The sequence below is a fragment of the Artemia franciscana genome, chromosome 5 (assembly GCF_032884065.1).
Source record: "Artemia franciscana chromosome 5, ASM3288406v1, whole genome shotgun sequence".
NCBI lineage: Eukaryota > Metazoa > Arthropoda > Branchiopoda > Anostraca > Artemiidae > Artemia > Artemia franciscana.
In genome coordinates this window covers 15,928,192-15,955,980 of record NC_088867.1, presented here as the reverse complement: position 1 = coordinate 15,955,980, position 27,789 = coordinate 15,928,192, and the positions used below count along the sequence as shown (strand labels likewise).

At 34.0% G+C, this 27,789-nt stretch overlaps 1 protein-coding gene across 4 annotated transcripts; it reads left to right on the top strand.

The window, feature by feature from the left end:
- The first annotated feature begins 1,013 nt into the window (after positions 1-1,013).
- On the top strand, positions 1,014-26,521 carry LOC136027019 (protoheme IX farnesyltransferase, mitochondrial-like). Of its 4 annotated transcripts, none has more exons than XM_065703922.1 (7): positions 1,014-1,093; positions 8,891-9,199; positions 13,633-13,828; positions 16,326-16,501; positions 19,839-20,018; positions 20,920-21,054; positions 25,669-26,521. In XM_065703922.1, exons 2-7 carry the CDS (start codon positions 8,893-8,895, stop codon positions 25,818-25,820), a joined length of 1,146 nt encoding a protein of 381 aa, XP_065559994.1. In that variant the 5' UTR covers positions 1,014-1,093; positions 8,891-8,892; the 3' UTR covers positions 25,821-26,521. The 4 variants fall into 4 exon arrangements, with proteins under 4 accessions (XP_065559994.1, XP_065559993.1, XP_065559996.1 ...); XM_065703921.1 differs by having other exon boundaries at positions 1,050-1,130; XM_065703924.1 differs by having other exon boundaries at positions 1,081-1,097.
- The last annotated feature ends 1,268 nt before the right edge of the window (positions 26,522-27,789 follow it).

The window sequence follows — 27,789 nt, the reverse complement described above, 5'->3', positions numbered from 1 at the left end:
TTTAAAGCTCTTATTTTAAGTTCCGACCAGATTCTGTCATATTGGGGGGATATGGAGGGGAAAACCGGAATTCTTGCAAAACGTGAAAATAGGGTTATCTTTATCTTACAAATAGGTGATCGGACCCTAATGAAACTTGATATAAAGAAAGATCTTATGTCTCAGATGCTCCATTTTCAACTCGCATCGGATCCAGGGACATGGGCTTGGAGGGGGGAAACAGAAATCTTGGAAAACGCTTAGAGTGGAGAGATTGGGATGAAACTTGATGGGAAGAATAAGCACGAGTTCTAAATAAGTGATTGACATAATTGGAACGGATCCGTTCTCTTTGGAGGAGCTGGGGGGGGGTGTTAATTTTGAAAAATTAGACCAATTGAAGTATTTTTAACTTAAGAACGGGTGATCAGATGTTAATGAAATTTGACATTTAGAAGAAATTCATTTCTTAGATTTCTTATTTCAAATCCCGACCAGATTTGTTGACATTGGGGGGGGGGGGTTGGAGGGGGAAATTTAAAATCTTGGAAAACGCTTAGAGTGGAGGAATCGGGGTGAAACTTGGTGGGTAAAATAAACGAATGTTATAGATAGCTTCTGGACGTGATAGGACAATAACAATTGATAGGCTTGTCAAGGAGCTGCGCAAATTGACTTGATAAAGTCGTTTTCCCCGATTCGACCATCTGGGGGGCTGAAGGGAGAGCAAATATTAGAAAAAATGAGGTATTTTTAATTTACGATTGGGTGATCGGATCTAAACGAATTTCGATTTTTAGAAGGACATCGCGACTCAGAGCTCTTATTTTAAATCCCGACCGGCATTAATCCTCTGATTTTCCTTTTAAATCAATGTATTGATCCTTAAAATTTTGCTAGAACCCATATCATATGAGCTTTTGGCTGTTTTGGCCTCGTCACAAGGGCCATATGGGCTCTTGTTTTAAATTTTAATTTGTTGAGACGTTTGACAATATGTGATCCCTAATATTGCTTTTGGCGCACCTAGCCGTAAAACGCTGCTCAGGTCACATACCTGTTTAGTGTTAGAAAAAAACGCATATGCTGCCGCGAATTATATAAACACTGAAAAGCAGGTTTTTTTTTTATTCAAATGAATTCAGGCAATTGTTCGTATTGATTGTCATTCTATATTAATTTGTACTGTAAAATCATTTTCAAACTTTTAGGATATAATTAAATGAGCTTAGGTTTAGGAGCTGAGAAGAGCTCATATTTTTCTATGCCAGAGTGAGATCCAGGTTAGTTTGTAGTTTAGTCTATCATACATGAAATAAGCTAAAATAATTTGAAGTTCAGAATGGATACACCAAAAATCTATACTGCTTCAGAATACACATAATGGTGGAGAGGGGCAATATTCAGTTACATCATTACAAATCAAATAGCATAGGTGGTAGGGTATAATGATCAAATAAAAGTTCCAATAGAGATAGATACTTTTATTAGGCAGTGAAAACATATACAAGAGGGTTTATGTTGGTATTACTGGAAAAATTGTTTGGGGTCATGAAGCTATTGTTAATAGCTGCATTTTGACTTTCTGAACATCTTTTCTCTCTTGCAAAACTACCACAAACTCACCATTATGGAGTTATTCCAGCCCAAATATTCTTGTATTAATACATACAGAATTGCAATCATTTCCGTTTTTGTTGATTGGATATTTGAAATTGTGAATCTATAATAGTTTAGAAACAAATTTGAGCTATATGTTTGCACATTAGGATGTTATGGTAAAGCATAGCATATATTAAATATGTAAATTAACCATTGCTGTATTTAATATATGCTATGCTTTACCCGCCCCTAATGTGCAAATATATAATAACTCCATAATAGTGAGTTTGAGGTAGTTTTGCAAGAGAGAAAAGATGTTCAAAAAGTCAGAATGCATCTATTAACAATAGTTTCATGAACTAAAACAATTGTTCCAGTAATACCAGTATTGACCTAAAAAGAGTTCTTAATTTTTTGATGCAAAAAAATATAGAACTTTTGCATATGTTTTTCACTATCTAGTAAAGGGACCTTTCCCTATTTGAACTTTATTGGTTTGTCACAAAAAGGTAGTGTGGTCTTGGAAAAAAAAAGTACCAAGGTGGTCTAAGCCCAGAATTGGTGATAGGCTATAAATTGAAAACATCTACAGGCTACTTCCTAATAACAAGTAATATACATAAACAATGGGCAAATTTTATAGCTTAGACATATCCCCAGGGGTAGGTGGGGGCTATGTTATTTCCAAAGGCATAGTTTTGTGACTTTTCACCTAGTGTATACTGAACAAAATGACTATCCCAGAGTTTTGACTATACAAGTTTAGGAAGAAGGGTGCAGGAGTAGCCTAGTTGCCCACTAATATTTTTGATGAAATAAGCACTAGAACTTTTAATTGCCATTCAAATGAGCCATCTCCAAATGTTCTGGGACCATCACCTCAATAGAATCACCCTTGGGTAAAAAACAACATATAAACATAGTTTTGGTTATTAATGAGCCATGTTGCTCCTTACTTACAGTTTGTTGCCATGAACTGTTTGATAATATACAGCATATTTACATTAATCAAATTGCCATGTTGAACATAGTCACTGAGACTAAATTATATATTTTAGTGTCTACACAGCATAACCAGCTTTACAACAGATTAAACAACAGAAATAACTACAACAAAATATATTATTAGGGCCATATATGTATGATTAAGGGGGAGGATTGGGTGATTAATCAGGGTAATAATAATTATGTTGAAAAGGATTATAAAATAAGGAATTTAATGGTAGCATTTATATTTTATGTTAGTTTTTATGGCATTTGGTATTAACCAAGTGACATATAGCAATCACAAATTCTGTTGGTCTGTCCTGGTTTTGCTACTTTAGGCACTTCAAGTAAGCTATGACAATGAAATTTGGCAGGTGTATCAGGGACCAGGCCAGATTGAATTAAAAATAGTTGGTTTCCTGATTTGACCATCTGGAGGGGGGAGTGGGGGGCCTGTTAATTCAGAAAAAATAGAAAAATGAAGTATTTTTAACTTATGAACAGATGATGGGATCATAATGAAATTTGATGTTTGGAAGGATATTGTGTCTCAGAGCTCTCATTTTAAATCTTGACCAGATCTGATGACATTGGGGGGAGTTAGAGAAGGAAGCCTAAAATCTTGGAAAATGCTTAGAGTGGAGGGATCAGGATGAAATTTGTTGGGAAATATAAGCAGAAGTCCTAGATATATGCTTGGCATAACCAGAACGGATCTGCTCTGTTTGGGGGAGTTGGGGGGGGGGGGGGTTAATTCTGAAAAATTAGAAAAAATCAGGTATTTTTAACTTACAAAGGGTGATTGGATCTTAATGAAATTTGAAGTTTGGAAAGATATCGTGGCTCAGAGCTCTTATTTTAAATCCCAACTGGATCCAGTGACATTGGGGGGGGGGAACCTAAAATCTTGGAAAATGCTTAGAGTGGAGGGATTGGGACGAAACTTGGTGAGAAAAATAAGCACAAGTCCTAGATACATGATTGACATAACCTTAATGGATTCGCTGTCTTTGTGGGAGTTGGAGGGGGGTGTTAAATCTGAAAAATTAGAAAAATGAGGTATTTTTAACATACAAAGTAGTGATTGGATCTTAATGAAATTTGATGTTGGGAAGGATATCATGTCTCAGAGCTCTTATTTTAAGTCCCAACTGGATCTGGTGAAGGGAAAGTTGGGGGGGGGAGAACTTAAAATCTAAGAAAACACTTAGAGTGGAGGGATTGGGATGAAACTTTGTGGGGAAAATAAGTACAAGTCCTAGATACAGGATTTACATAACCAGAACGGATCTGCTTTCTTTTGGAGAGTTGAAGGGAGGGTTCATTCTAAAAAATTAGAGTAAATGAGGTATTTTTAACTTACAAAAGAGTGATTGTATCTTAATGAAATTTCATATTTAGAAGGACCTTGAAACTCAGATCTCTAAATTTAAATCCTGAATGGATCCAGCGTCATCGGGGGGGGGGGGAATGGAAATCTTGGAAAATGCTTAAAGTGGAGAGATCAGGATAAAACTTGGTGGAAAGAATAAGCACAAGTCCAAGATGGGTGACTGACATAACTGGACCAGATCCTCTCTCTTTGGTGGAATTGGGGGGGGGGAGTAATTTGGAAGATTAGAAAAAATGAGGTATTTGTAACTTATAAATGGATGATCAGATCTTACTGAAATTTGGTATCTAGAAGGATCTTGTGCTTCAGAAATCTCATTTTAAATCCCAGCCAGATATGTTGACATTGAATAGGAAGAATAAGCACAAGTTATAGATACAAGATTGACACAATTGGTATGGATCCATTCTCTTTGGGGGAGCTGAGGGTTGTTAATTTGGAAAAATTAGAAAAATTGAGGTATTTTTAACTTAAGAATGGACTACCAAATCTTAACGAAATATGATATTTAAAAGGAAATCATGTCTCAGAGCTCTTATTTCAAATCCCGACCAGATCTGTTGACATTGGGGGGAGTTGGAGGGGGAAACCGGAAATCTTAGAAAACGCTTATAAATGTCATAGATGCATGATTGACATAACTGGACTGGATCTGCTCTCTTTGGAGGAGTTAGAAGGCGGGGTTCAGTACTTAGGTGAGTTTGGTGCTTCTGGATGTGCTAGGATGATGAAAATTGGTAGGCGTGTCAGGGAGCTGCACAGATTGACTTGATGAAGTTGTTTTCCCTGATTTGACCGTTTGGAGGGCTGAATGGAGAGGAAAAATTAGAAAAATTGAGGTATTTTTAACTTCCAAGTGGCTGATCAGATCTTAATGAATTTTGATATTTAGAAGGACCTCGTGACTCAGAGCTCTTATTTTAAATCCCAACTGGTATTAAGCCTCTGATTTTCCTTTTAAAGCAATCTATTGATTCTTAGAATTTTACTACAGCTCCTACCATTTGAGCTCTTGGCTGTTGGCTCTTCCAACCTCGTCACAAGTGCCATATGAGCTCTTAGCTCTTGTTTGTATAGCCTAGAGCTATATACAAGACCCTGAGGGGGAGGGAAAGGCCAGGAATGAATTGTCAAAAAAGCCACTTACAACCATGAGAAAGATGGTAGATTTGGCAATCTAAAAATGCATCTCTTTATTTTAGCATATTTCCTTCTGTAGAGCTGCTACACTACACACTTACCTGTTCAAGTTTGGTACTTCTACAGAAGGAAACATCTTAATGCAATAAAAATAATACTATTAGATTCCTTATTTTATATTCTTTCAGGCATCATGTTTTGTTTCTAACTCTTTACCCCCCCCCCTCTGATGGTTCCTCATATAGCCTTAATAATATATTTTTTTATTGTATTTCATCTTCTGGTGTATTGTGTAATGGGTAACTCTAGTCTTGACTTCATGAAATCCAATTTTGGCTGAGTGGTTTTATTCAAATTATGGATGAAATATTATTTGGAATGATTAAAAAATGTGCATAATAAAGAGAGGGAACATTATATTCTGATGGATAGAAATATGCTGCATACCATGAAGTAAGAATTTCATTGTTTTAGTGTCTACTTTTAGTTTTGAATATATTGTAAAACTATACCAGGGACTATCACAGGGGTAGAGTACATTGTGAAAAATATAAGTATGATACTTGAAAAGAGCATAAAATAAGAACTCAAATGATATTAGTTTTATTTTATTCTCCTTTGCAGGGTTGCCAACTTGCACACTTTCTGTGTGAAGTGCACTCTTTTTTTTCAGTGCACTCATTCACACCACAGACTGGATTTGCAATCTTTTTGCCCATTACTTGCTCTTTGCACTCTTTTATGAAATTATGATAGAAAAAGTATTAAGCAAAATAAAAAATAGTACTTGACTTGACTACAGTGAAGTCAGCTAGTTCATGACAAGTTACTTGGACCTCTTTTCTTCCTTTCGAAATATTTAGATAAAATGGAGACAAAACCTTTAAGGTAAGGTAAAACTTTAAAAATCCAATCAATCAAAATAAACACCTGCAAATTTCTAGCAGAGGATTATCTTTTGAGCTAAAAAAAAGAATGATAATCATTATCTTACCCATTATTTTGAGGTTGATTTAAGTAGGGAGTCCTCCTAAATTTATTTTAAATATGTTTGAAAATTTAAAGGTAATAAATTTATTGATCAAAGGATAACTGATAAATATTTGTAAATGGATTAAGAGTGGTCAGAGCAGTGTAAGGGGAGGAAACTGCACATGAAAATTTTTGACTTACTCTCTTTTTTAACAACTTGCACTCTTTTTTGGCTCAGATTTCATCTCTTTTTTGCATCAATAGTTGGCAACCCTGTTTCTTTGTGGAGCTGCCAAACTGGATTGTTCTCAAATAAGATGTGAAAAGGTCTTAAGGAAGGTTTTTTAAAAGAAACTAGAACTTCTTGGCAGGGAATAAAGAGTAATTCTTTGAACAGTTTGTGGTGAAGTAAGTCTAGCTTTAGTAGCCTCTGGGTGCTGTAATGGCTTTGTACTTGTAGTAATAGCATACGAAATGCTATGTTGGTTGTAGAAGTTAATGAAAAGCACAGAATGGAATCTGTAGCTTTGTTTTTCATTGAGCATAATTATATCTGCTGTTCCAGAGCTGCAAATTTTAGCATCACAGTTGTTGCAACTGCAACACTTCATAGGACATTGGTATTAGATATCTACATAAATATGAGGGTGTGTTTTAATTATGGTTCATTTGATCATAAGTACACAATAATAATAATAATAATTTATTCATGCCCTCTTTACATACAAAAGATGTACACAGAGGAGTATGGAAAGAAAACTGAAAAATATAAAAATTACCCTTCTAATGAAAATCAGTAAATCATAGCTGTAAATTTTAGCTGTAAGCTGTTACAATGCTGTAAAAAAGTAAATTTATTTACAAAAAGTACATACTTCACTCTATTTAACAGCATAGTTGCCAAGTTTGTTGGAACACTGATCATACCTCTCTACTAATTTCAAAGTAACCTTTGTATGAAAACTTGCCACCTGTTCCGCTAACCAGGAATTCACTTCTGTTTTTGTGTTTTCCTCATCATTGTATTGTTTGCCACTGAGATATTGCTTGAGGTGGAGAAACAAATGATAATCACCCAGCACAAAATCAGGACTGTATTGGGAGTGATCTAAAACTTCCAAGCCAAAACTTTCAAACAAATTATGGGTTTTACCAGCAGTGTGAGGTCTTGCATTGTCATGAAGAAGGACCATTTCCTTTGTCAGCAAGCCATTTTTTCTATTGCTCTGCAGAGCTTTCTGATGGTTAGGCAGTATGCTTTTGCATTGGTAGTGGTTCCTCAATTGCAAGAAGTTGACCCAAAAAATACCATACCTATTCCCAAACACCAACGCCAAATTTTCAGCAGAGTGTGTGGGTTTCTATTTCATGTTCTGTTGCCTTGGTTTGGGTATGATATGCAAAACCCACGTTTTTTCTCCTGTTCAACCTGTTGCCACCTCACTGGCAACCATTAAAAAGATGACAATGACATGAAAACAACAGTGAACTCTTTGTTACTGGAGCTGGCAGCAAGTCCTTGTAAAGACTTTACTTTAAAATCAGTTGAGAAGCATGATAAGTGTTTTAAAAAAAAACTTGGTAACTATGTTGAAGAATAGAATGAAGTTAGCAATTTCTGAAAATAAATTTACTTTTTTGAAATAGTCTTTTGTTGTGTACTTATGTTCAAACAGACCTTAATTAAAAAACACGCCTCATATAACACAGGTGTAAAGTGTTACAAGGCCTTTGGAATCTCATTATTGAACTAACTTAACTTCTAAGTAGGTGTAGATCAGTCTTGGATGAAAAGAATGTAACATGACTTGTTCAAATACACATGTCCCTGAGGGGACAATTTATGCATTTCAAACTGAAACAATCTATGAAAGATGAAATGCTGAAAATATAAATGGAAGAGAAAGAGAAAAAAAAAATGTTTTAAAAAGTTGCTTTTAGGAGCAATCAAACCTTTAAGAAACTTAGCAGGAACATTCAGAAGAAAGCTTTACAAGCCAAACAGCAGGCTGAGTTTTCATTCCATTAAAATTATTTTCACCAGGAATTTGTATCTAGTCAAAATTCTGTCAGATTCTTCAACAGGTAGGAGGTGCAGACCCCCCCCCCTCAGAGAACCTCTTTAAATTTCAAGTCACCCCTTCCACCATGTTAGTAAACATTTCATATGTTAAACCTAGAAGCAAAAAATAAGCAAATTTTATATGAAAGTGTTTTAGAAGCTGCTGAAAATTTGTCATTGAACTGAACTATTTTTACTTTCACCATTAAACATTCATAAAGCATATAAGAGTTTTGTGTGTGTGTGTGTTTTTTTTTTCTTATAAAGGATTTGTCATTTTTGTTGAAAAATTTAATTACAAAATACTATTATTACACTTGGCTTAATCTTAAATATGCTGGTCCTGTCTAGCATCTTGGCATAACTAAGTAGTAATGTATTAACATTGAATCTTTCCAAAAAGCAGTAATAAATCTATTCTTAGTCTTTGTTCCTCAAGTTATCATCAAGAGTAGAACTATTGAACTTAGAGACACTAAAAGCGACACTGCATTATCTGAATACAAACTCAAGTGTCTACAATCTGATTTTTGCTGGTGCATCCTCCCACCTCTCAAAAGTTTGAATTATCTTAGTCAGGACACTAGGATTAATTGGCTAAGGTTCAGAAATTGGATTCATTAAATTTACCCAATTATTAATTGTTGTAACTCTTTTGTCTTTTGTTTTATACAGTAATTTGGTGTTTGATTTGTGTCAAGTTTAATGATAATTTTGGTTTTCTTTGTTTTGTTCATACATCCTTTTTTCTATAGGAATGGCAACCCTTCTTCTGACTCGACCAGGCGTTTGTTCTGCAAAGCTTGGACAATATGGCTCAAGAGAACTGTGTACTTTTTATAAATTACATAAAAATGAAACAGTAAATGATTTTATAGAATCAAAAGAAGAAAATGGATCTACTCTTGCCGAAAAGATTTTAAAACTCGATGCTGAAACAAAAAAGGAATTGGCACCATGTCCTCTTGAACACAAAAGTAATCTGCCAAAAGTTGAACTGAAGCCAATTGACTTTGCAAAACTTCCTCTGCATTATCTGTCCTTAGGGAAAGCAAGACTTACCTGTGAGTATGTTTGGTTTCAAATATGTAGCAATGTGTAATGTTAGATTGTAAGTGTATTATTAGTGAAGGGTAGTAAATTTTTCGAATTTAGGTTAGTGTTCTACACCTTCTTTCATTTGCAGACTGGCCAACAGGATTAAGTATTTCACTGACTGGCAGCATAGATAGATAGTTAGATAGATAGATAGATAGTACAGATTGATTAAATTGCAGATTCAAAACTAAAGTAGCATTTTCGTAGTTGTTTAAAGGAGGCCATGTTATCTGTACACAAAGAGATGCATGAGTGCTTGTTAGAATGTATGTTGAAAATACCCAGGACTCTCAAAGCCCAGAACTAGATTTTGTTTTTCTTTAGTTTTTCATACAGAATTTGGTCAGTGCAAATATGACAGGTGTCAAAATTAGTGCTCAAATAAAGAAAAATAACTTCCACTGAAATATGAAGCGAAATGTACACCTGCTGTGCCTGGTATTCTGAGTGTTTATGTTTTTCTTGAACTCCCTCAACATTCGAACTCTGATATACTTAATGCATTTTTTTCTAAACCCACTGGTGCCAAAAAGGTAAATAGCAAATTAGAACAAATAGAAGAAGAGCAAAGAAAAAGTTAGAAGAAAAAAACTCAATAAAAAAAAAATGATTCTACTTTCAAGACAGTGTAAATGGGGTAACACATATTGTAATATATCTCACACTCTATTGCTAATTGGAGACTTACTGAGAGAAAATCAGAAACTGAATAGAAGACAGTCTTTGGCACTTTAACATCTGTGCAGTAGGAACCATATTATGTATGTGCTCATCCTAACTTGAAACTCTACAATCGGTTCTATTATTTAAAAAAAAAATAGCTATTCCAACTTATTTCCAATGTTTGTAGAATATTATAAATTTTACAAAGACCTGATCCATTGGAAATGCTTACTGTACTGGATTACCTCAAGCTACCTAAGAAGGGCCTCTATTACAATGGTACATTGTGTGCATTGAGAGCCAAAGGGCTCACCACCAGGGCTTTCACGTACGGGGGGAGGGAGATACCCCCCCCCCCGAATGTTTTGGTCATTTTGTAAAAAAAAGAAGTTTTTTTTATTCATCAATTACTTTCACTAACAGAAATCAAAATAGTGCAACTATGCAGGAATACAGCAATTAAAATTTATATATTTTTATTTATTATAATATACACAATTATAATAAATAATGCAGTCTTACATTAGAACCTGTCACATACTTCCAGATGTAAAAAATTTTAGCAGGTAAAATGAGGATAATACAATAAACAAAACAGTAAATAGGATAACTCTGAAATAAAATTGTATGGAGGGGGGCGGGGTGTCTGGGCCATCTAGATTAAAATAAAATGGGGCCATCTACCACATATCTTGCTATTTGTAAGTGTACTCACCTGCAACAAGTGCCTACATTTACAAATAGGAACCACAATAATGAAATTTTGCTTTATCGAGCAGCAATTTTTAATTCATTTACAAAACAATTTTAATAAAATAATACAGATAACTTGTAACCTGTCTCCTAAATCCAAATATAAAAAAATAAAACACTGAGAAGCGGAGAACCTGGGTCTCTGTAGCCTAGTTATAGCACCTTCTGGGCTAGGTATAGACTCCATTCCTTTATGATTATTTTTTGCTTTGCCAGGGCTGCTGGTAATTGCTGAAATTTGGGGAAGGCTTGAACCTCCTCTATTTAGGGTTTCAAACGATCAGGCTGCAGGCTGCATTTTCAAAATGTTTTGGTGATAACAGAGTAATCAGTTTGCAATATGATATTAAAACCTGGGTTGGATTAGAGATCTGCTTTGCAACACCTTCAAACATGGTCTTCTACTTCATGTTGAGTTCTTCAACTGGAGGTTGATTAGGGGTCAGGGAGGGAAAGAGTCTGTATATACCATAAGGACATGTTGTGTGTGAGTTGGAAATCCCTTCTTCGAGACCTCGCCAGCAGTCCTCATTGGCACATCATTGGTGAATGAGTAAGTAATAATAGCTTCTTTTTTTCATGAGAATTGGACACTCCTTGGAGTTAGAAGCAGGCTTTCCGTTACAATCTTGGTACTTCAGTACCTGCTCTTCCTTTATTGTCTTGGAAACTAAACATCCCGATCGAAGGTGCAAACAAAAGGGATAACCATAGGACATGTATTTTTGAAGGCCATTGCCGATTTTGGATTCTATCATCACCTGGGACCTCTCTTATAAAATAAGCCATATTGGTGACCTCCTCAGATGGGATGAATACAATACCTTTTCTGCTTCTGATTGAATTTGGGTTGGAACTAGGACTGAGCACAAACTTTTGCTTACAACCATTCACTGCTATATCTGAGATAGAAAGTATAGCAGTAGTTATTGATCGATTCACAGCTATTATGATAATAGAGCCATCTGGTCCAAGTTTTTTCTAGCATTGAGCCATAATGGCTCCTATGCTCATGTTTTTGGAGTTGTTCTAACAGTTTTTTTTTTGCAATAACTGTTTTACTTCCAAATTTCAGGGGTTTATTGGTCTCATTTGGACCTTCTACTCCTAGGGCTAAAATTCTTACACGACAATTATTGAGATCAGGGATAACAGAACTACTAACTGTCCTGTCAGTCATAACAAATAGAATAAAATACAAATAGATATAAAATAAACACCTAAAGCACTAAAGTTAAGCAAATGATACAAATACAAGCAGGGGGGGGGGCTCAGTCGATAATAGGCTAGCATATATAAAGTAAGCAAAATAAATCAAAAGCAGACACTGCACTAAGTGTCTAAGCCGTGTACAAACGGGTTGATAAGCCCTCTTAAGCAAGGACATTCAAAACAAGCCAAGCCAAAATTTGTAGCTAGGGTCATCATTCATTTATTTTTATCCCTTCCCTTATAACTAAGAATAGATGTGATACAAAATTTACTCTCCCTTCCGTTCTCCAGTTTTAAGACCTTGGTATGTCTATGGTTCTTTACTTTTTACTTAGTTAGTTCTTTTCCCATGCATATCCTTTGATACAGAATAGGAATGGCAATAATTAAGACGGATTAAATTGTCCATCACAACTGACAACATCACAAATGTAATGACTAGCATGAACAATCTCAAAATATTGGGAAAATTGTGTCTTAAGTTATTTGTGTAGTAGCCTTAAAGCCATTATTATCCCCTCTCTCTAATGTATATATATGATATATATCATATATACAAGACTTCTGATTTGATAGTTTCCTGACTGTATGGGGTGCATCCTTTTTTGGTGTATTGGGTATAGGATCAGGCAGTGAAGGTTTGGTATATTAAGTATCTTTTTGTCTGAAAAATGAAAGAATTTGACTTACCAATAACGAAAGCTGGTGCCTTAATAAACAATTTGCTTCAATCCAAACCAGTTGTAATGTTAACAGGTCAAAGGCTATTTGCTTACTGATCTTGTATATTGTTTAATTCGTTTTATTAAAATTTATATTTATCTGTGCATATGTTGTGGTCAATTTTATTGTTCAGGATAATTTTTTAAATTCTCTATCATTAAAAATAAAGACCAATACAATCAGGCAATGTCATAATTTTGTATTTGTCCTTGACAATTCAGGGTAATTTATCAAATTGTCTGGCTATTATAAATACTGGTATTATTTCTCAAATTGCTTTAGTTAATTGACAGAAATTTGGCAACATGCTTATAATGCATGCTGTCAATACATACATATGTACAACAACATTAGTTTTGTTAAATATTCGCATTTGTTAGATATGTGTTGCTGTCAATTTGATTATTCACAAAATTTTCATAATACTAGTTCATTATAAATAAAGACCAGTACCGTCAGGCAATGTCATAACTTTGTGTATGTCTACGACAATTTAGGGTAATTTATCATATTGCCCGGTTATTATAAACACTGCCATTATTTCTCGAGTTGCTTTAATTAATTGACAGCGGTTTGGTAACCTGCGTGTGGTGTGTCATTCTTGCTGGCCAATCAGTAACTAGTTCTTTGCTAGGCACTATTGTCATTCGTGTGCATGTGTATATTTTGTTTGTATATGTATTTGTACGGAATAAAGATTTGCAATAGAAATTCTCAAATATGAATAAAAAATTTCTCAAATTGCCCGATCAATTTCAAGTATTAATAATGATGTGTGGTAAATGCAATTTACCACAATGTATTTTTTTATTATTTATAATAAAAATATATTATATAATAAAAATATATTTTTATAAATATAATTTATAAAAATGTATTTTTTATTATTATATGTATTTTTTATTATTTATTTTGTGCATAATTTATTATTTCGTTGCACTCCACTGGGCACTTCTTAAACTTCATGATCTATACCAAACCATTTGACTCTAACCTATGCTTTATATATCTTTTTTATAGTCTGATTTTTGTTTTCTTTATGTTGCAGCACTAGTTATGTTTTCATCTGCTGCTGGATACCTAATGGCACCGGCTGCAATAGATTATAAATTAATGACGGTGTGTGCTATAGGAACTGGATTGACCTCTATGTCTTCACATGCCTTTAATCAGATTATTGAGATTCCTTATGATGCTAAAATGGGAAGAACTAAGAACAGACTCCTTGTTAGAAACCTTATTAGGTTTGTATATGTAACTTAAAAGATCAATTGTTGCATGTTTTGGAATAAAGGGTAATTAATGTTGTTACAAAGTTGGAAATAAATAGCCATCATTTGGAATAGAGCCAATGAGCTCCACTAGGCTATTGCTATAAACGTAAAATGTGTCATTTTCTGAATCTTACTGGAGAGAAGAAAACAAAACCAAAAATTAAACTAAATTAAAGCTATACTAAGATAAAGTTCAAAAATGTAGTCTTAAATTTTTAAATGTCTTCCTACCTAAATTGGCGGTACTAAAAAGGACTGATCTTTGACCAATCATGTCGTAGTATTATGGTACCTTCAATAAAAAGGGCTAAATTCTTACATTAGTCCTTCAAACTCATATCTTAGAGAAAATCCTGTTCTCAGTTGGAATATAAGCAGAAACACCTTACTTAAGTTGTTTCTTTAGCTGGATGAAATAATTAATAATTTAATTAATGAATGGTGTTAATTTTAATCTGTAGTAATTACTTTTAATGAGTAGATGTTAGTAATTGATGTCTGAAATCTTTGATCTGGATCACCTTCACTAATATTATGTCACTTTTTAATATTTTAGAGTTTATTATTGTACCTAAAAAAAATTTCAGGGCGAAGGAAAACAGTTTAGAGAAATTACAATGTTTCTTTGTAAGCTCTATCTTACTGGATTAATAATGTGAGCCTCGTTTGTTTTATTCGCACCAGGATGTCAACAAAACAGAGCGTTTGTGTGCTCGATTCATTTTTATTTTGACAGTACAGAGCTCAATTCATTCTCCAATGACATAGATGTGTCTTTTGATGACATAAAAAATTGCATATTTTCTGTCATCTTTTTTGTTAGTTGACATTCTCGTCGGTGGAAACAATGAATTGAACACCATATCTAGTAAATGTAGACAGGCAAAGTTAAAATTGAATGAAGTTATGGCTGTGGCAAAAAAAAAATTGCTAAGCCTTTAATGAACTAAGTTGGCTCTGTTTAGGAATAGTAATTACCTCCATCGTTGAACTGGCTTGATGCCTAAATATAATGTCGTGATTCAAAGTAAAAGCTGCTTTTGTGTGATAAATTAACACATAACTTTGTGTTAGGGTGAGATACGCAGAAAAAATGGTCTCGGAGCTTTTTAAGACAGTCGCTTGGGTCGCTTTTTACCCGCGCTCATCTCAAAATTTTGAGATTTTTGTATAATTTCTTAAACCCTTCGTTTAGTTGAACTTTTTGGGTGGTTTCTGTGTATGTATAGGAAGTTTTTTGTATGCATTTTGATTATAGCTTTTATTTAGACCTAAAAAGCAACATTTCAGGGACTTCAACGATACGGGCCACACTTTATTAGTGGACCCAAAGTATTAACGTCCAGTTAGAGTACTGAATTAGATATAATCAATTTTTTTTTTGCAGAAAATGTATTAATAGTCAATTCAACTATCTAACGTGATGTATTTACTTGTTTTTAAATAGTCTAATACACCCTCGCTAATTGCTGTTTGTTGACGCCTAAAAGTAATCTATAAAGTATTAACAAAGTAATTATCCAAGGAGCTTTATCGGACAATCAGTACAATTGGTTTGATATCAAGCCTATCACATACTGGAGCCAAAAAATGTCAACTGCAAAGAAAGGAATTTTCCTTTCGATACCAGGTCTGGTATGGTATCCATTCTGATACGAAAGAATGACGTAGAGATTTAAAGTGTACAAAACTCAATCTCCTAAAACTGTGTAACATATATCTGTAAAATTTGCACGAATTTGTTTCATCTTCGTGAACTTCGATCAGAAGAAATAAACCTATTGGATGTCAGAAATCTGGCCCCTTATTAAAAGCCAGTTTTACTTTCAAAAAGGTTTCAAATTAATGTAAACAATTATACCCAGAATTAATTTTGGATGCTTTCTACATCGCTCTCATAATTAATGATGGTTAATTTTTTGCTTACATCTGTTTTATATCGCCAAATTTTAAGAAATTTAAGTTCTGAACATTTAGAACCTATCTGTTCTGTTTTATAGAATAATTAACGAATTCTGGTTCTAATTAGGAGTTCAATTAAAAATGGGTTGGTAATATTAAGCCTTAACCAAATAGAAATTTAATAGAATTCTGTGTATAGAATATTGAAACTGACACACTTGAGGATCTTGAGAAATGTATATTCTCATTGATGCTTTCAGAGCAATTTAAACTTCAAAAGTCATGATTAATAAAAGCTGATTAGCTTCTTGACTGCAAAAGTCCTTGCATTTCATTGTTGTTGGATTAGCCTATAGTTATTAATTTTTTGAATTTTCAAATTACGCCCTTAAACGGGACGCTCCACGTCCAGACCGTCATTAATGCTAATTAAAAACAGATTAATGACACGAAGCCCCGCCTTTTTTCACAATATTTATAATCACTCGACGCGACGTGCACCCTTTGTCAGGTATATGATAATGTCTGAAAAATTTAGAGTTTGACAATATTCTTTTCTTTTTAGCCCGAAACATGCTGCCGTCTTTGGTGCAGTCACTGGTGCAGCCGGCCTTTCCGTTCTATATGCAGGTGTTAACCCCCTCACCTGTTCTATTGGTGCTCTAACGTGGCTTCTGTACGTTGGCGCCTATACTCCAATGAAAAGAATAACAATATATAATACATGGGTAGGATCTGTAGGTAAGTTCGTAAGGATGTAAGGCCAAGTCGTGTTTTGGTAACCATTGATTAATATCCTTACCTTCTTTCCTGTGGTGGCGTATTCGGGTTGATCTCTGCTTGGTAATATGTGACCAGGGGTTTGATCTCAGCTTTAGCAACCCGCCTCAAGGCCAGGAAGCTGATTCTGATGATGAGATCGCGCGAAACATTTTCCAAGAAAGAAGAATCTATTAAGAGTTTTGAGCGAATTTGAAACTCAAAATAAGCATAAATCAATATAAATCAAAAAATCAACGGAATTACAACGAACCATGAAACTAAAATTATATGAACGAAAATTACCGTGAATAAGTTCGATGTAACAGCCTTACGAGATAAGATTTCAAAAATAGTTAATGAGTGATATGAGAACCTAAAACGAGCAGAAATAAGGTGATGTAATAAACCAAAACTAAAATTGTCAAATATTACTATGAATGAAAAGATTAAAGATAAACAGAAATTAAGATTACTTGTCAAACGTATGATGAACAGAAATTATTGCGAATAAATAAGACCAAAAAGAAACAAAAATCAAAATGAACAATTCATTTAAATTTAAAACAAATTTCAAATTAAAGTAGGACTGCTACCCTCTCAAACCCCCTAAAGGTCAGTGTTAGACTTGTATTTTACTGAAAACAAAGTAGATTTCGAAAGCTTTTCTTTTTTCATTATAATATTGAAAAATAAATACTTTGCCAAAGAAATTTTGTATTGCTGACCTTTACAACCGAAACACCAGAGGGCTTGAAAGTTGTATAATTATAGGAATCAATAGTTTTTGAAATTTTACAGCCTGTTAGTGTCTCGATCGGAAAGAGCCGGTGGTATAAGTTTTTTTTTGGGGAAAGTTTCCTTGATTTTATCGATCTGTCCCCATGATTTAAGTGGGCTCGGATACTTTCATACGAAAAGTAGGTGGGACTTGAAAGTGCCCTATGCCTCTAAAATTTGGTCCCCTCCCTCTCCTTAGCTCCTTTTCTTTAATTTTTAAGTAGACCTGAGCATTTTTGTTCAAAAGTCCGAGAAGAGGACGAATTTGACTAAACCAAACCATCGTTCTCGTATCAAGCCGACCGAAAAAAAAGAATTGGTCTGCCTTTCCGCTGAAAAATTGGCGGTGGGTTCGGCATTAGAGGAGGCGCAGGCCCCTTTGTGCCTCCAATCTTAGAGGTCGAAAATACTTGTATTAGTATGGTTAAAGATTGGGTCTCGTGCCTTTCTTTCTGCTAAAAGTTTGGCAGTAGGGAGGGGAAGGGGACTGGAGGAGTCACCGAGCAACTTCAATTCCCCAGTTGTGCATAGTAAAAGTTCATGTGTAGATTCTGCCGTCCTCAAAAACTAAGTGTCTGTACCTATCTTTCTGCTAAAAAATAATAGCAATAACAATAGTAAAAAAAACTTCTGCTATAGGAGAGGAGTAAGTGGAGCTTGTACTTGGCTGTTTTTACATTCGGGTCAAGACTTAGTTTGATTTGGCTCCGAGTTCATGACATTGTTTGTTGTTACCAAGACGAGACTTAGCTCATTTCTGCACCGAGTTAGGACCTAGCTGGTTTTGCTTTAAGGCTGGATTTAACTCATTTTTGTACCGAATCTTAGTTTTGCGCACTTTTGCAGTGCCTCGCCTAAATTTTGCAGCTTGCACTTGACTGTTTTGTACACTTGAGTCCTGAAGCTCGTTTTTGCACCGATTTTGAACTCAATTCGTTTTATTCACTGAATCAGGGCACTGAGCTCGTTTATGCACTAAGTCCTTAACGACTTAAACGACTTAAGTCGTTTTCGTACTGAATAACATAAATTTCGCTCCTTGGAACGGACAATTTGAATAACTTGGAACCTTAGACAATGGTGCTGCGCAGTTCAAGTTCCCTAGAGGCACGTATTTTGGACTTTGACCATTTCGAGTGAAGTTACTATCTGAAAATTCGATTCGACGTCAAGGACGGCTAACGGGGTTTCCAAGGGTAATGGGAGGTGCTGGTTTCCTGCTGATATGCTTCGAATTTTATTGAAAGCAGTCTTTTTACGAGTTTCTAAAACCATCTGTTCTTTACACTGCTCGGCAAAACAAATACAGAAGAGATACGTCGCTTTGAATTGCTAAGTCAACACTACTGCGTTGGTTCTTACACTGGGCTACGTTTCCTCAGTCATCTAAAATTGATTTCTTTTTTCCTGCTTTTCTTTTATTTGTTGAAAGTATGTGGAACAAAATTAATAATGGGAAGTAGTTTAGTCGAGCAATGAAAAATCCATGTGGCCCACTTCAACAATTTAGATGAAATAAAACGCTCCTTTTTTCAATTATATACTTCTTTGTTTTTTCCTAGGGCTTTTATTTGATTCCATTAGTTCAGAGGATCCATATAAATGCGCAGAAAATTGAATAACCTTTTACAGCGCATTTATCATATCCAAGTAGCTTTTGCTTTTGGTTGTTTTGAGGTAGGCGTGGTTTTGGCTAGAATTTTTTATGCGAAATTCTGTAAAGTATGAGCCCCAGTACTGTCTTGGGGTGAAGTAGGAACGGCTAAATTTTTTTTTCTTCTAAAAAAACTACCAAGATCTAAAAGAGCAGAAAACCAATATTAGCAAAAACCAAAACATTTTGTTGCCGAATGTACTAAAAAGATAAAAGAAAAATTTTCTGCTTCCCGGAAAACGAATTTTATAAGATTAAAGATAATTATTACATATTCGAAATATGTTTAATTATATATTTATATAATTATATTATGTGTTCATATTTATGTTTATATGATTATATGTTCATGTTATATGTTTGAATTATTGTATAAATATGTAATTGTATGTTTTACAATTACTCAAGGACAAAGTTCTATGGCGTGGCAGCCCTCTGCTTTCTTTTTTTGTCTTAAAATTAAATTTTTCTGGACTACAAGAAAAAAAGTTACTTTTAGTGCATTTGCAGACAAAACGTGTATATTTGAAAATTTTAAAGAGTTTCTTGGTGTTGCTTGTTCATTTTTTTTTTAAACTTGACTTTCTTATAATTTTCAAGTAAATTTTGATCCAAGTCTGCTTAAAGCTGGTAGCCATAAATTACATGAAAATTAGGTTTATGAAAAAATATAGTAATCAAAATATTTAACAAAATTTCAATAAACCCTTTACCAAGTGAACAATCTGACTAAATTCTTAGCAAATTTCTGCTGACCAATCGAATATTGCTGTATTTTTAAAGGCGATACTTTTATCCACAAAAACGGCTGTAGGTCTTATTCTATGTTTCGCTAAGTTTTTGTGATTTTCCGATCATTTTTCTTTCAATTCGAATTTATTATAGTTGGCAGTCTACCAACACTGATGGGGTATACAGGCTGTATGAATACCATAGATTTGGGTGGCTTGCTCTTGTTTGGAGTTACATATGCGTGGCAGTTTCCACATTTTAATAGCCTTTCATGGTACTTAAGGCATGACTATGGGAATGCTGGATACAAAATGATGTCTGTTTGTCGACAAGGTATTTTTTTTTTTTTTCTTTTTTTTTTACTTATTACTAAAACAGTCTCTTGAAATACTATTAAATCGTTGTTACTTATCACAATTATTAACAATAGGAAATCACATAAATGATACCTTTATAGATTGATATCGATATATTAATCGTTAATTATGATATCTATGACGATACTGTCTTTTCATTAAAAAATATAAAAATTAAGAACATAGCAAAAGTGAGAGTAAAATTTTCAATCAAGATTTTGAGAAATCAACGAAAAAATCCGAAAACTTTATCAATGAAAAAGAAAAGACTAACAGTTAAAATATACATGATATATATGAAGAAAAGCCTAGAAAGGCGAATTGTCTTCCTGAATGTGAACAAAATTACTCAGACTTGTTTAAGTAAATTTTATACTGCCGCGATAAAGATTTATATTAGTTACTTTAAGATTTCTAAATTTTTATTTAATTTAGGATTAAATTGCTATTAAAAAATTGGACTGTTTTTGTTTGCTATTTTGTCTTGATTTTGAAAATGTTTAGTTTATTTTTAGTGACTTTTTAAAAGTTCTGCAGGTTACTTTTACATTTTCATATTAAATTTTGTTTACTCCAAATTATAATAAAAAAACTGCTATAAAATTGTCAAAAAGTTTTTGAGTCGATTGAATTATTTGTTGTTGTTTTTTTTTCGTTTATTTGTCCAAGACGTCAAACAATTTAGGGATGTTTGAAAAATTTGTTGATGCTGTACCAGTTTTTTAAAATAGCAGTTTTTATTAAAAGTTTATTTTTGAGGTATAAATACTTTGAAAATTAATGTGCATTAGGTGCTCCCTTTCTCTGGCATCCTCTTACTCCCTTAGCCAAAGAATTAGAATTATAGATATAACTATTTTAATATTTTTTATTTACAGATTTGTGCCGCAGCACGACACTACGTTACAGTTTGGGTATGTTGGCTATTTGCAGTTCCATGCCATTAGCGGGACTTACTCATTGGTCTTTTGCTTTGACGTCACTTCCGATTAATGGTCTTATGGTGTACCTTAGTAAGTTTCATTTGTTTGTTTTATGTACTATGGACTAATTCAAATGGCGAATTGATATATGAAAAACCTCTTTAAATAAAAAGCTATTTAATCATAGAATCCCAAGAAAAAAATACGCGTAAGTAATTAGAATAGCAAAGAAAAAAAGCCGCTAGGCCGCATAATGGCAGGACCACCTTATTGTCACACTTATTGATAAAGTCAAAATTATGTACGGGTTGGGTACCAATTATGTGCCATGTCCATAATTTCTTGAATTAACCAAAGTTCAGTTTTCAAGCTTAAAACTTGTGACTGACTAATCAAAGCTAGGGTTTAAGGCGTTTTTGTTTTTTGTTTTTTTTTTTAATAAAAAAGATGGAAGTGTGGTAGAACAGTTTTTCTTTATTCGAAACAATGTGATATAGAAAGACAAAATAATAGTAGACAGTAGTTGGGAACAAATTAGTGTTTATAAAAATCATCTTATCAAGAAAAACAACGAAAAAGCAGTACATTATTTAGGAAATAACCATCTGTAGAAAAATTGGGCTATGTAAAACTCCAAAGTGATTCCCTGTAATTTATTTGTTCTTATTGTTTTCCTGTTCTTTATGCAGAAAAAAGACTATTTTGTCGAGCCTGTCACTGTGCTTTGCCATTTGTGTGAAGAATTATATGCTAAGCCCATGAGCCATGTGCAGAACATAATACTTACTATCATTTTTCATACAATCTTTCAACTTCAAACTGTGGTTGCATATAATTTTCTTTTTTTTGGTGGGGGGGGGCACAATGTCTTTCCTGCTGAAAAGAGGACCAATACGAAGCAGATGGCGAATTGTCAAGACGTATTAGCTTTATTGGAGATTATTCAAAATAGTCACCTTGTGATTCTACATACTGATGAAAACGAATGTAAAGCAAAGCTGCAAACATCTTTTGTCTCATTGCTCTTCTAAGACAATGTCGTATCTGAATGGATATTCTGAATCGGGTCGCAACGCGCTCATTTTATTACCAGTCTTCGTTTTGTGAATAGCCAGAGCCCAAGTCTGGAGAATAGGGCGGGTAGTCGAGTACCACGACATTTTTTTTTTTTTTTTGGTTGGAAGGTCACGAACAATCTCAGCAATGTTTCCTAGTGCATTGTCATGCAACAAACGCCAATTATCTTGCTCTTGGTATTTCGATCTTGTCCGTGTAATTCTAGTGCATATAATCAAATTAAACTTTTCGTTTGTAAATAGAAGTGTCACAACCTCAAAAACGAGCAAATTTTAGGAAATGCTACAGGTGACTTCAATGCGGAATCAGTCACCTTTTCAATGGGATGAACCCGTCCCGCTGAACATATTCTTTGTTTATTTTGAGCTGCCGAGGTTTTCCAGATTAAAACGATCCGTCGAATAATACTACTACTAACAACTGGCCGAAGCACCAAGACGCCTTAGGCCGAAACAGGTACGAAAGCCCCTTCTCCATTCCAATCTATTCAAGGACTCTTTGTTTACACGCTCACAGGAAGTTCCTATTTCCTTTTCATCTTTCTTTATGACATCCTCCTACCCCAACAACGGACGACCTGCTTTCTGTTGAGCCCTTGACGGTTGGCCGAAAAGGACAATCTTTGGCATTTTGTCATCCTTCATCCGTAGAACGTTCCCTAGCCGTTTCAACCTTTCTCTCATTATAGCCCTAGAAAGCGGTATTGATACGGTCAAGCCACCCGGGTGCCCAGAACAATCCGTAGGCGATTTCTCTGGAAACATCCAATAACTGCTGCAAAGTTCGCAATGAAAAAAGGAAAGAACTACCCATCCGCTGGCACACTCTAATATTTATTTAGGGAGATCGTCGTTTCTAGGTGGATATCACCTATCACGATCCTCGCCTGGTTTCCACATAAAAACACAGATTGGTTATTCGGTAATTTCAGAAGCCTCGGTAAAAAGGCTGTACAACACGGTTTTATAATTCTCTAAGGAAAGTAGCGATATTTTTTTGATCAGAGGAGGTTAACAGCGGTGCTCTGGTAATATTCCCCTGACATTGATACATTTTGTCACAATGGGTAGATTAGTGCAGTGGACTGTGTTTGAATCCGCGAAATCTTCCATTTAGAATTACTTTTTATAGAAAAGATTGTGAATTTTTGTTGTATTGATTTATACCCCTTGCTGCCTGGGGAGGTCACAAATGATGGCACTTCCATTATCACTAAAAATGTTGAAATGAAGTTTGATTAATGGACAGTAAATTTTTTATATCATATTTGAAGGCCGTAGTCTTCGGCTATCAACTCTCAACCAGTGGACTTAGTTCTGCTTGAAGATCCCATCAGAAAAGGGTTTTGCCTATTTGTAATCACTTCTTAAGTAAATTAAAAATTTTAACCAACTATTTTACCGAAAAGTCATTTAAATTTCACTAAGTCACATTAAAAAAAAAAAAAAAAAAAAAAAAAAAAAAAAAAAAAAAAAAAAAAACAGGGGAATAGCCTCTGGACCTTTCCTGTTTCAAGTTTCCTTATTTTTGCAACTATTAGACAACTTCTAAAAATTTCTGTAACTTTAACGAGTCACTTTGGTTTGGTAAGACGTTTTTCGAAGAATGTCCCAGTCGGAATCAGCGTTGTCACGTCCCTTGACAGGTTCTACTTAACCTGGTCTTCTGTCATTCCGGGCAAGAGTCATTCCTGAAACACTCCTTGGCGCCAAGCCAATGTTCCTGAAGCTTAAAAGGGCTACATGGGATTCCAAAAGCCCTCTTTTAGTATGCTAGAATAGAAATTAAATCATTACCATGAGTTGACACAGCGACTTCTCATGAATTAAACGCTGTCGTGGAATGGGCTAATAAAAACGAGATACATAATTTGGCTCTCAGTAATGATTTTATTTCCCCCCTAATCTCCAATTTCTGTTTACTTTCTTAAGCTGAATCTTTTAAAAAATATAAAAAATCAAGCACTCGATAATTCATATTTAATTTGATTCTTCAATGTGTGTTTCGTTTATAGTTTAAAATTTCATTGTAAATAAGATCATACATGAGTTTGTTTGTTGTCGTGCTATAATTACCCAAAATCAAATGTTTCCATTAAGAACGGAATTACCAATTAAGTCATTCTTTTTAAATAGTAGTAGCTCACAGCTAGTGGTGCCCGTAGCCTTTGAAGGTATGAAAAGCAAATGCTTGGAGCGTGGTACCAATTTCGGTATACTGGTAGACATAGAAACCTTTCAGAGGCAAGTCTTGTCAAGACAACTTTCCATAATTACTTAGTTTTCAGTTTTGAAGAATTGAAATAGATTTTAATTTTATGAATTAACTAGGGCTATTATTAACCGAAAATTAACCAAAAATAATAACAGACGAATGTAATACAAAAATAAAAATCGTTTGATGTCAACCCCATCCCTCCTTCAAAAACATTATCGCTTTTTACATTTTGAAATGCAGTGAAAAGCATTCTACAAGCGATTCTTGTCAAGCCTATAAAAAATTACTTTCTTTATTAAATGCTTGGTTAACTAAAATGAAGACTATTATGTCCTTTCTTTTTTTGTGGACTTGGTCTGACTAACCCCTGAGCACTTAATATATTTAGAAGTCATAAGCTTCAGCTAATATAGGCTCAACCAAAGGTAATTTGTTTGCAAATCTGTCAAGTAGCATATTGACTGAGCTAGTAAATTTTAAAATATTGACTGAGCTACAAATCTTAAAATTGAAAATCTTCCAACATAGCGAGAAAATCCCTTAAACTTAAAGCTCAGCTGAAAAACCGCTCAATATGAGGGTTAACCTTGAAAGAAATCTTAGCTCAAGACCTGGAATAAGATACGCCTATATTGAATAAATATGGAAGTTTGCGCCCTGAAAAATGCTACGTCTCCATCCTTGAGAATCATACTACTACTAGTAATTCATTGTAGCATCAAGCTGCCTGAGGCCAACACAGTTACGCATGCTTTTCCTCCGTCCCAATCTATTCAAGTCCCCTTTTTACACCCTCCCAAGAAGTTTGCGTTTCCCTTAGATCTTTACTTACAAATTCTTCCCAATAAATTCGGGGGAAACCTGCTGTTCATTTGGCCTAGACGGTTGGCCAAAAAGGACAATATTTGGCAATCTCTTATCCTTCATCCGCAGAAGGTGTCTTAGCTATCTCGTCCTTTCTGTCATTATAGCCCTAGAAAGTGGGGTAGAACCGCATATTTTGTTTAGTTTACTGTTTCAGATACGGTCAGTCAGTCGAGTCCTTAAAACGATCCGTATGCAATTTCACTGGGAAATATCTAGCAAATTCCTTTTCGTTTTTTGGAGCGATCAGGAATCAGAACCATACTTAACAAGTGTCGTCATGTAGCTTCCAATATTCTAATCGTATTTCGCAGGCTTATCCTTCTCTTCTTCCTAAAAGATATGATTTTGGTATCTACTTTTTTTAGTTTTTCTATAGCCAGTGAAAGTTCCATGACTCTCTGAAAGGACTTTTTAAGAATTTGTTAGTATTGCAGTTCACTTTTTGTCACGATTTTAATACAAAAAGACGAAATGGTATTAATGGAAATAAATTAGTTTTTTTGCTATAATAATTACAATGGTGATGATTAACTTCCTTTTCAGGTTATAAGTTCTACCAAAAACCTGGAAATGCCAAGGCTAGACAGTTATTCAGGTATTCCCTAGTCTATTTGCCCCTGGTGTTTATACTGATGTTGCTTCAGAAAAACGAAAATCCTGAATTACAAGAAGACGCAAAGCGGTCCATAAGCTAGTTTTATTATTTAGGCCACAATTCCTGAAGTTTCGGTAGGAAATTGTTATCTTTGTCTGTGATTTTGATATTCATGCCCATCCTTTTATGTATAGAAGTTAAGTGTGACCTTGTTTCTCCAATTCAGCTGTGCTAATACTTTCATTGGGCCTTATTTCTTTAATACTTAATCGGCGTTAGAGCGAGGGAACAACGCTCTATTTGGAGAAATATTCATGTTTTTTTTTTTTGGTCAGAAAAACTTATTTCAACCGGTAATTTTGTTATTTTAAATTAAATGTGTTAATAAGAAGACATTACCGAAGGAATTTAAAAATAGAATAGAAAGGTTAAGGTATTGAAACTGAAAGAATAATTAAAATAATTACTGAACGTATATTTTTTCGAATGTCAATATTGAGATAGAAGAAGAAAACTGGTTTGAATTTCGTAAAACTTTTTAAGCATAATCGACATGCAATGTAAGGAAAGTTGAGGACTGATAAATTTTTTAATTTTATGAAACCACAGAAATTTCCTACTTAAAAATGTTAGGAAACAGTTGAAGAGCTTATGACTTTTAAAGAAATAGTTTTTCTTAAACCCAGTGAATACTGAGGGGAATAAATAAATAATTCATTAAGTGTAACAGTATTTAGACTCGTTTTAATATTTGTCAACGTGTCAGTATTGTATAAGGGAATAAATGTTTCCTACGATGTATTCGGCTTCTTTTTCTGTCTTTAGGTCTTCTTTTTTTATACCCGCTAGACTTTGGATATGGTCATTTTAAATTTTTAAGGGGTTAGTTTTCTATATATCTTAAAGAATTCTTATGAGTGATACACAGTAGTATCATTTAAGGAAACTGGGGGGAGAGTGTGTAAATTTCAAAATCTTAGGGGGAGGGACTTTTCTTTCAGTTTATTCTATGAAAATACAAAAAAAAACTTCATCCTTCGCCCCCCTACTCAATGACGTCCAGGGTGATGTTACACCTGAGCCATAGATAATTAATTCAATTATTTTCCATTTTTAATTACATTGATTAATTTATTAATGAATTTGGTCATTTTCTATTTTATATGCTCTAGACTTTTGATGTGCTCATTTGAATATGTTAAGGGTTCAATTTTCTATATACCTTAAAGTAGGCTTAGTCGTCACCTGGTATGTGGCTCATATTTAATTATTTCAATAACGTCCGATTTTATCAGTTAATCTAATTAATTAATTAATTAGTTTAACCTGATAATTAGCTCAGTGAACTGACTCAATTAGTTTCTATTTTTAATGAATTAAATTATTTAGTTATTTCTGTTAATAAAGTCATTTTCTATGTTTCACCAACTAGAATTTGGACATGCTTAGTAGAGATAAATAAAGATTTAAGTTTTCAGACAGCCTGGAGTAGGATTTTTGCGTTCTAAATTATTGCGTGTCATAGTTAATTAATTCAATTATTTTTCATTCTTGATTCAGCTAATTAGTTCATTTAATTAATTCAGTTTATAAGGTCATTTTTCATTTTATGCCTGCCGCAATTTGGACGTGCTCATTTTAACCTATTGAAGATTTAGTTAAGGTAAAGGAGGTAGGTAAGGTAAGTTTAAGTTTTTAGTTAAGGTAAAGGAGGTAGGTTAGTTAAGGTAAGGTAAAGGTCTGGAACATAGTTAATTAAGTCAAATGCAAATAATTTTCAAATGATTAAATACATTGAAGAAGGTAATTGGTAATAACATAGAAAAGCACTGGCTCTTAGAATATTTCAAGCTGTTATTATTACTGATTTACAAACCCGTTGTTCGAAAAAGAAAACGTAGAAAAAAAGGAGATCAAAGACTAAAAGGAGCACAAATCACACTAATTAACACCAATAAAGAAGTGAAAATAGTACATTCACAGTAAAAGAAGAAGAAGCAAAATGTTTTTAATTGCTAAGTATTGAAGCCCAATGATGGCTCAGCCTTAATAACCAAGTATTTAAACAC

What these genes read in the sequence shown, in the direction of transcription:
- LOC136027019 (XM_065703922.1), top strand. Translation starts at nt 8,893, where the DNA reads ATGGCAACCCTTCTTCTGACTCGACCAGGCGTTTGTTCTGCAAAGCTT. An exon ending in AGGGAAAGCAAGACTTACCT is followed by an intron (nt 9,200 to 13,632) that starts GTGAGTATGTTT and finishes TTTATGTTGCAG; the next exon opens with CACTAGTTATGTTTTCATCT. An exon ending in GATGTCTGTTTGTCGACAAG is followed by an intron (nt 20,019 to 20,919) that starts GTATTTTTTTTT and finishes TTTTATTTACAG; the next exon opens with ATTTGTGCCGCAGCACGACA.